This window comes from Sorghum bicolor, chromosome 3 (genome assembly GCF_000003195.3).
Source record: "Sorghum bicolor cultivar BTx623 chromosome 3, Sorghum_bicolor_NCBIv3, whole genome shotgun sequence".
Lineage (NCBI taxonomy): Eukaryota > Viridiplantae > Streptophyta > Magnoliopsida > Poales > Poaceae > Sorghum > Sorghum bicolor.
This window is the reverse complement of record NC_012872.2, coordinates 1,973,240-1,983,372: the sequence shown is the minus strand read 5'-3', so window position 1 is coordinate 1,983,372 and position 10,133 is coordinate 1,973,240. Positions and strand designations below refer to the sequence as shown.

The following is a 10,133-nucleotide window of genomic DNA, read 5'->3' as shown; positions in this document are numbered from 1 at the left end:
TATAGTCTTGGTAACTGTGCCATGAAACTACGCATTGAGACTGGCCTAAAAGCCCATGATTAAGATCCCTGGCCTGGTTGACCAACCAAAAGGAATCTAAAAGACAAGCAATAGATTAAAGGCAAGCATCACTTCACTTTTTTTTCTAGCCAAGAAGTGTGCAGCAGCGCTCTTGTCCCTCGTTCCTTCGGGTGAGGGATCTTTATGGGCCGTGAAAGCAACGGCTCACATTGTTCGCCGATGGATTCCATCACAACACAACATTGAACTGTATAGAACATGCTGCGCTGAAAGCGTGGGGACAAAAACAAAAAAGAGGGCCAGAAAAGGAGATGCGCCGGGCACCTACCTGGGTACCCGCGATAAGCCCACAACCAACAAGATACTCGAGGGTTGTCGCAAATAACTAGAAAGCAGATTCGCCCAAGCAAAGTAAATGCAAACGCGTGAAAGAATGACAATGTGCCAGCACATTGACACGGTTGGCAGTACAGTTTAGCAATGGTTATTTACCAAATGTTCACTGAAGGACCATCCCCTGCAGTCTTTGTACATGAAGCTCCATGTTTGATCTTTACAAGCTTTAGCAACAAACACGAAGCACTCCCTAACACCATTTTCGGCACCATCCAACATCTTGCCATCTAGGTTAGAAGGTATGACTTGTACATGTCTGTTGTTAGGGTCTGCGAAGCAGACCTCTCACCCTGCTGCTAGAATAGGCTGTACATGTGGTACGAAATGTCAACCTGTGGGCAGTTCGTTCCAGAATCTCTGCTTCCATCAGTCCATCCATCACGACTTGACATTATTGGCTGTTGGAGCAATGGGCCTGCCATACCACCCCTCATGCCTGAAGCTGTCCCATGGGAAAACACATTGTGTCCCCCAGTAGCCATGTAACTACTGGTAGTTCCATCCTGGTTTTCAGCCTTATGATGTGCATGTAACAAGCCACTAGGGTAAAATGAATAGTGAGGGTCATTTGACCAACCAAAGAGGGTGCCTGGAAACTGTCTGTGACTCTGACTCCGGTTCAGGTTGGTATCAGTTAGGGGTGGCGAAGAGATGCTCAAGCTTAGATTTTGTGTGACATCTCCATCATCTTTTAGGCAGTCTGTAGCCCAGCTAGTGAAGTCCTGTTGATCTGGAATACCACAATCTTGTACCAGGGAATCAGATGCAGAGCTATGTCCAGAGCAAGCTTTGTCTGTATCAGAATACTGATGAGGCTTCTCAAATCCAGGAGGACAAGCTCGTCTCCTTTCCTTTCTATGCAGAGATGCCACATCAGTGGATGATACTGCATTGACTAATCTTGATAACATAGTGCTATCTGAACAATGAGAGGAAACAATATGACCAGACCGAATTGTGTCCCTATTGTGCAAGCTCTCACCATCAACCAAAGATGCATTCTTATTAAGAGTGCTGCGGCAGAAACTTGCTCTTGTTATACCTGTACTTGAAACAGGTGCATTTTGTTGATTTACCAGCTGTGATTGATTCTGTGCTACAAGCTTTATGTTCAAATCTGAAAGATTATGTGGTTCAGCTGAACCTTGAGTTTTGGCATAAGATGCAGAAAGATTACCAGGCAGAGTTCTACCGCTCATACTCTGTGGTGCAGTCAATCTGTGTGACACAGTGCTCTCTGGTAGTTGCTTATGATCTCCTAGAACTAGCTTTTCACTGATATCTGAGCATTCATTCTTTATCTCTACTCCAGCATGAGATTTAACACTAGCTGTAGCTGAAGCCAACAGATGCGCAGGTTCCTCTGGGTTCTGGGAAACTAGATGGCTTCTAGGAATTGTAATGCAGCTCCCTTGCGCTTTTTGTACCAAAGTAAGTTTTGTTGAAGTACCATTGTCAACTTGTCCTGTTGCTTTAGGCCTAGGATCACTAGAAGCAATCAACGGCCTGCTAAGTACAGTAAGACGCCGAGCTGGTGCAACTTGTCCTTGTGAAACTATATCAGCATACTGTGGCTTATGCTGCAAGGCGTCAGATGTTCCATTTTCTGCTGAGGTTATTTGCTTGGGATTTGAATTGTCATTTCCTAACTGTGAAGATGCTTGAGATTCGTCATTATTGGAGCCCAAATGCTCATTTGATGAGCTCTGCAACGAAGCGCCATCAATAGGCTGCATATGCTTTACTGATGTAGTCATTTCACTTGAACAGTTACGCCCTCCAGGTGGTATGTATCTTTGAGATTTGAGGTCAGACAAATTTTGTTGATTATTGTGTAATCTCTCATGGTCATTTCTTTGATGAAGAACAATATGTGCCATAGATGGAGGACTGCCAGAAGAAAGGCTCGAGTCCCTGCAACACAAAAAAGAAGGGTGGTCCTCACTTATTGGTCAAGGACTGAAGGTTAATATACATTAGGATCTGGCCCTAGCAACAAAAGCATTTACCATGGACTGATGACTGGTAGTAAACTAGTATTTTTGTTAGCACCATTAGGTAGTAATCTGTCATCATTGATGCAAATCTATGCACAAAAAGACTCACAGTTAGTACAATGATGGGTAGGTAATGCATACAAACTATAAACAAAACACAATCCTTCTATCCCTTTGCAGCAAAACCATAAAGCTGTATAAGAAAACATAACAATAGAATGTTAATGACATTGTGATTCTTACATCTTTGGAGATTCCACTACCAGTTGTATTTCTTGAACTGCAGTCACATGGAGGGGGCAAAGTACGTCCTGAGCGATAGTGGAGACACTTGGTACTCATACCCATCGAGTGCTGCAACCTAATCTCCAGAATGAAACAAAGGTAATATTAACAGATATTACCCTAACGTGCCTGTGCAACCTAGCATGTATCAATCCAAATTGAGCATAGAAACATTGGATATAAATGAGTTTGTAGTAGAATGTCATCTTTTCGAAAGTACAGATTCGGCTAATCATTATGCTACATGGCAGAACTGAAGAAGAATTCAATTCAGACATGCTAACTGCAGCATCAGGAGCTGTCAACGCAACTCAAGGGTCCAATTTAACAACAGCTGTTGCACAAAGAATCTTATGAAGGTCATTTTTTATCGATCAATCTTATTAAGTTATTAGTTCTACATGTTCAGGTGGACTGCTCATCTTCATACTCGGTTGGCCCTAGCAAAGGGCTTTAATAGATGAGATACTTGATGGGCAAAAGAGCTATATGGAAGTTAAATATTTTGTAGAAACATGATGGTCATTAAAGCAATAAGTGCTGTGCAAATCTGCAACCTAACCAGCATATAGATAATCCAGGTAATGCAATAACCAGTGTTAACATCAACCAGTTGGATGACCCTCTTCTTTTTGTTTTGTTTTAGTTAGAGCAAAACACATGTGGTACTTAAATGCTTTATACATTCATCATACTTATAATGTCTGCTGCTTGTTCGCAGTTAGGCACCCTTATAGGTATCTTCGAATCAGCCTATTATCCTAAGCATATCAAGAAGTTTTCATATCCCGAAAGGCGAGATTAGGAAACAGCAAACATAAGTGCGTCTTTTATAATAAGATATTAAAATCTCTAGATGCCAGTGAATAAATGTGGTTGACCAATTTATTTATGCAAAGTATTTGCTACTAATCAACAACAAACATAGGTCCAAAAAAAGAAGTTGACATATTCAATGGATGTTTCACAACAATCTAATAAGTCCTCCAGTGTTGAATCCAATAACCCAGATAATAACTGACCTGACCCTCTTTCTATCGCGCTTCCAATTTACATTGTTTTCAGCTTTTTCTCCATCAAATGAGGATTCACATTGACTATTAGTATTACATAATAAAATGTTAGTACGAAAAAAATATACCTTGCACACACCACAGAAACATCATCTTTTGTACAAATATCTTCTGCTGAGGCTTTATAATGCACATATGAACAATTTGGCTTATAGCAATCCTGAGCCAAGGCACAACTAATTATCAGAAAAAAGAAAGAAGTCAATGGCTCCAGCTCTAGGGAATTGAATATATAAGGCATACCTTATTGTTGAGCCATATATGACAATATCTTGTGACACCAAAGGTTGCTCTATATGGTAAGCATAAAAAGAGCAAGCCATACCATTAGAATAAGACGAATAACAAGATGGATCATGGTTCCTTTAAGTCAAGTTGCAGTATAGACAGAGCCAACTTACTTTAAAGGTCTACCATCCAAGGCATAAGCATCAACTGCCCGTATGCATCTGATAGCCTCCTCTTCTTTTGCGAATCTAACATATCTAAAGAGATGTGTGCAAAGAGTTACACAATAAAGCATCTGATCTCAAACATGCTATAAATATTAAGTTTGCTAAGAGTAATTTCTGCTCCACACAAAATGTATCTAGTAGGAACCAACAACAAAATTAAGTCAAATCAGAACTGCAACCCTTGCAGCAAAATCATATCAAATGTCACAAACAAAGGTGGTTGGCCAGGTCACTAAGGTCATGCCAGCAAATTTCCCAATTTTGCAACTTTTGTTTGTCATAACAGCAAATATATAAAGAATTCTATCTATTGTATATCCAAATCACTTACACACGGCCAGAGTCAGGAATCTGTTGGCTAGCTCCAACATTATCAATGATAATGTTTTCTATCTTTCCATACTGTCCAAGGAAACTCTTCTGTCTCAGCACCTGCATGAGTAGCATACAGTTAGAATTTATCTTGGTGCATCAAGAGATCTTACAGGAAAAGAAAGAACCATGGTCATAATGCTTGCACTCTCAGTGCAAAGCATTTACCTTCTCGCTGGCGAACTCAGTCGGCATACCAACAATATAGACAAGCTTCCGTTGAATCACACGAACACTACTTGGATCTTTTGGTTCTGACTGTCCCAACTGAACTTTTGCAGATGTTTGCTTATGAGACTTGGTTTGTTCTTTTTGATAGTTGGACTTATCAGCACAAAGTTCCTTTAAACTGGCATTTGGGAAAATAAGGAAGAGAAAATTCAAGTCAATCAATTATTGTTGCATTTTGTAATAAGTTTGATGAATTAGCATTTTCAGAAATGAAAATGGACATATGGTGAAGTGGACTTTTTACTGATAAAAACATCGAATCTTAAGAGATAAAGCACATGCATTTGGTTCCTGGCGCTTGTCTCCAAGATCTTATCCTTGTTATATACAGAACGGCATCCAGGGCACCTCCCGCCAGATTCATCAATTATACGATGCCAACACCAAAGACATATCTACCAAGAAAATGATGATTATAAATATGCTAACTTGACAAGAAACACAAGAAAATACATCATCTGAGCTGTACATATTTAACTAAACCATGATTAACTAAAAGCACAATACTGAATCATGAAGGTAGAAATGGAAGAAGCATTTAATTTATTTCACTAACCGGGTCGTGTTATCGAAAATAGGATGCTACAGAAATGGAAGAAGCATTTAATTTGTTTCACTTCTCAATGCTACAGCAGTACAAATTCTAAAAACATACTACATCAGTACTGGACAAGAGCAATACTGACATCTCTTGGTCTTTCCCTTTTTCAAAAAATACAAAATAAGCTTCACAAACGATGAAGAGAACACATTACTAAACGGTATCTATTACCCATCTTTTAGCATGAGAAATGGAAATATAATCATATAAAAAACTGCTGTATAATAATATAGATTTACAAGTATTGAGAAGAGAGAAGAGTATTAGCAAACAGAAGGTATTCATACATCCAAATAAATAAAGACTGGAAACAACATAAAACAAATTGCCTGCACAACACAATGGTACTCAAACAGTCAAGCCTTGGATGTTCACCTCATATCCACATTTACATGGCTTCAGTTGTTTATCTGTCAAATCCATCTTGTTCAAGCAAAGTGGACATTTCTCATTAGTTTGGTCGCTCATGGTGACTCCGCCTTAATAGTTGAAGAAGCAAGATAACTGAAAATAGAAGAGTTATCTTACCAGAATATGATACAATATAAGGATGTACAGTTTCAGAACATGATTAATCTAAACAACAGCATCAGAGAGATGTTGCAAAATACGAAGCTCGATTGCCATAGCAATGCATCTACCACTTCAGCAGGCATCATTGGATTTGTTTCAGATATGCAAAAAGCATTGTTAAGCATAGCACAAACTTATATCAATAATTCTGAATTATGAATGATAAAGCTTGAAAGATCAGGATTCAACGTGACAATAAAATTATCAAATAACAAGAAGTGTAACTTTGGTGAGCAACCATGTGAGGATACCCTAGTAAAAGTATCTCTTCAAATATGCACAATTTAATCAAGGTTTTTTCTCTCCCAGGTAGAAGTATAACCTAATTTCATTATCAGAAAACAACAAAACTACAAGAGTTTGCCAGCACCACTGAACACAAACGACCTATTGTCAGTTTAATCAAGGAATATGAAAATATAGCTTTTATGTCAACTAATTATTAAAGCTAGGCATAACTTCGGTATGGTAATAAACTTTCTGCAACTATGAATGTTAGCAAGTTGTTGTACTGTTAGAATCAACAGATCACATGTATCTATTCTTGACGTAATCATTATCCCACTAAGGAAAATATTGTGCCAAATCATATCTGCACTACATTCCATCAATAAATTAAACGAACAATTTCTACTGTGTATCATAACAGGACTCCCATTACACACACTATACTGAATACTCCTATTTGTTAGCTGGCACCAATAGAATATTTATTGATCAGGGTATTAATACCAGTGCAACATTAGTTCCTGAGCTCCAGAAGCCTGAAGGAAAGATGCACTAGGCTACATCATCATAATGCACATGAGTACAAACCATAGTCCAAATGCGCTAGTTCTGTGTTGTACTTTCCCTCTTGCTGAATCTCCTACACAGCTCATTAAGTTCCAGAACTTTGTAAGCAGCATTGACAAAACAAAGACGCATGCTTATCTACCCTCAAGCCCTCAACAAATCAGGGGTCCACATGCAAATCCTGAACTCTGAGAGGTGCATGCAGCAAAAGTACACCTAAACTGGAGCTCTAAACTCTAGTAATGATCTACTAACCAGATGATAACGCGAGTTTAATAATGACATAAAAACAACTAATCTCATACTCAAATTAAATAAGTCTTCAATATTCAGAGTCAAAGACTTATTATATATAGTAATAAAAAGGAATAGCAGTGACCGATCCCACCAAACCCTCAATAAAAATTAAAATACCAAAACTTGAGATAACCGAGGCATTTTCTCTGTGATTCATTGATTTGCAGACAAAGCAAAACAATAGTTGATTAACAACAGACAAGCCTAATAAATACACAGATATTGCAATCGAAACCGACTCCCATACTAGCCCTAGATAATCAATAAATACCAGTCAAAACAGCCACCAAAACATCCCACATTCCACCGCGACCAAAACCACGGGAGTGATCGCGGCCAACCACCGCATTCAGCAGCAAAGCTCACTAAAAACCACCGGGGGCAAAAACAAAAAAAAAAAAAACCCACCAAATTTTCACCAAAACACCCGCCCTGCCACAACAAAGCATTATGCAATCAACCACCGCGCAATGCTGAGAAACAGCGAGGCCACCGCTGAAATGCACCAAAACACCGAAAAACCGCGGCCGAATGGCCACCGGAGCCCCATATTGCCAGAACCGAAAAGCCCGGCGCGAGGTGAAATGGGAGGGGTTTTTTATCGGAGATTGGAGCGGGTGGGGGAACTCACGTCCTGAGTAAGTTGTCTATAAATTGGCACATTCCATAAGTGAGACCCCAAGATCGATAGTTCGTATTAAAAGCTTGTTTCAAGTAATTTTAGTTATTCACCTATTGCTTGCTGGTACAAAGCATGGGATGTTTTCTTCAAAGGAAAGCAAATATTTAGTCTGCAATTACGAATGTTATCAAGTTGTTGCACTGTTAGAATAAACAGATCACATATCTATTCTTTGGCATAATCATTATCATGCTAAGAAAAATATTACGCCAAATCATCTCTACACTACAGTCCATCAATAAATTAAACGAGCAATTTCTACTGTGTACTGTGTACCAAAATAGGACTCCTGTTACACACGTTATACTAAATACTTCTATTTGTTAGCTGGCACCGATAGAATATTCGTTGATCGGGCTATTAATGGCAGTGCAAGATTAGTTCCTGAGCTCCAAAAGCCTGAAGGAAAGATGCACCCAGGCTACATCATCATAATGCACATGAGTAATAGTCCAAAATATGCTAGTTGTGTGCTGTACTTTCCCTCTCACAGAATCTCTACACGGTTCATTAAGTCCCAGAACTTTTGTAAGTTGCATTGACAACAACAAAAAGTCCTCAAAAAATCAGGGGTCACATGCAAATCCTGAACTCTGAGAGGTGCATGCAGCAAAAGTACACCTAAACAGGAGCTCCAAAATCTATTGATGGTCTCTAAACCAGATCATAATGGGAGTTTAAGAATGACAAAAAAAAACAACTAATCTCGTACTCAAACTAAATTAGTCTTCAATGCTCCAAGTCAAAGACTTATTATACAGTAAAAAGGAATAGCAGTGACCAATCCCACCAAAACCTCTCACTAAAATAATACCAAAACTCCAGACAACCGAGGCATTTTCTCTGTGATGCATCGATTTCCAGACAAAGCAAAACAATAGCTGATTAACAACAGTCAATAGGCAAGCCTAGATACACAGATATTGCAATCAGAACAAACTTCTGTAGTTGCCCTAAATAATCAGTAAATACCGGGAAAAAAATCGCCCTCCAAAACATCCCACATTTCACCGCGACCAAAACCACGGGAGTGATCGCGGCAAACCGCCGCATTCAACAGCAAAGCACACTCAAAACCACGGGGGGGGGGGGGGGGGGGGGACAAAAGCCCCACCAAATTTTCACCAAAACCCCCGCCCCGCCACAACAAAGCCCTAGAGCATTCAACCACCCGCGCAATGCTGAGAAACAGCGATGACGCCGCTCAAACGCACCAAAACACCGGGAAACCGCGGCCAAATGGCCCCCGGAACCCCGCATTGCCAGAATCGGAAAGCTCTAGAGCGAGACGAAATGGGAGGGTTTGCGATCGGAGATTGGAGCGGGTGGGGGAACTCACGTTCAGAAAGAGAAGAGAAGCGGAGCGATCGCCGCCGCGGACCACCGCGGGATTAGGGTTTCGAGCTCCCACGTCGTCTCCCTCAGAGAACTCCTCCGCGCCCCCTCTATCTCTATCCCCTCCGCCGCTGCTTCCCCCCTCTTTCTCCCAATAAAAACTGAGAGAGGGAGAGAGCCTACGCGTCCTGGCCTTTTTGTTTTTTTTTTCCGAGTCCAAGGAGAAGCAAGTCTTTAATAATTGGCACCACGACTCCATCCCCGCACCCAGCGAGCGAGATACGCGGCCCCCTCGCTCTGGAACGCCGACACGTGGGTCTAGAGGATGCGTGGGGTCAAGCTCACGGTGACTTGGGCTAGACGCGCGCGACGGTGCCGGACGCGGGCCGTCAGGTCTTTTCTTGTTTCTCTCATCTGACGCGGGCCGTGTACTTTTGGGCGATGCGCATTGCTTCATGCCATCCTCGCGCGGGGCGTGGGGCCCTACGACTGGAGGGACCACATGTCGGTCGCGGGGAGGCCGGGTGCTCGTACACGCGTGGCCACAGGGATGGCTTGTCGTTTCCCGGGCGCATCCGTATATCCCGTTCGCCGTTCACGAGTGAGACCCGCACGCAAAGCGGTTGGATGGGGGTTATTTACTGCTGACCACTGGAAACCGGGGCCGGAAGGTTGTGCGGGCCGGCTGTCAGTGAGTGGGCTCGGATGCGTGGACGCAACCGCCAACCGGGATCAGTGGGCTGGCTTCCATTGACGGCAGGAGATAGCGTGGTGGGGTGGGGAAAGTGACTGCGAGCTCCACATGTGGGTTGAGACGAGCGGTCGCAGCCGCGGCGGCACCCTTGGTGTGGGCCCGGATCGGGGTGTTCGACTGGTGGGCTGGTGGGCTGGGTTTAATACGGGGCGGGCCCTTTGCACAGTGAGGTGATGTGGGGAGATTTGCAGTCTGATCAGCAGGCTTTCAGGCCACTGCAGCCTTGCAGAAGGCGTCCTCAGAGACGGCTTCGCGTTTGGAATAGA

General features: G+C 42.0%; 1 protein-coding gene across 1 annotated transcript; it reads right to left on the bottom strand.

Annotated features, from left to right (window-relative positions):
* On the bottom strand, positions 448-9,273 carry LOC8081424. The gene is made up of 11 exons (XM_021455340.1): positions 9,118-9,273; positions 5,807-5,935; positions 5,113-5,225; positions 4,768-4,948; positions 4,559-4,659; positions 4,174-4,257; positions 4,016-4,064; positions 3,841-3,932; positions 2,658-2,775; positions 2,427-2,503; positions 448-2,331 (listed from the first exon to the last, which is right to left on the bottom strand). The coding sequence occupies exons 2-11, from the start codon at positions 5,897-5,899 to the stop codon at positions 714-716; spliced, it is 2,526 nt and encodes an 841-aa protein (XP_021311015.1). The 5' UTR covers positions 5,900-5,935; positions 9,118-9,273; the 3' UTR covers positions 448-713.

Bases quoted from the DNA above. Each gene is read 5' to 3' on its own strand.
- LOC8081424 (XM_021455340.1), bottom strand. From the start codon at position 5,899: ATGAGCGACCAAACTAATGAGAAATGTCCACTTTGCTTGAACAAGATG. The intron at 4,258-4,558 runs GTAAGTGATTTG...ACATCTCTTTAG, and splicing joins ATTCCTGACTCTGGCCGTGT to ATATGTTAGATTCGCAAAAG. The intron at 3,933-4,015 runs GTATGCCTTATA...GCCTTGGCTCAG, and splicing joins ATATATGGCTCAACAATAAG to GATTGCTATAAGCCAAATTG.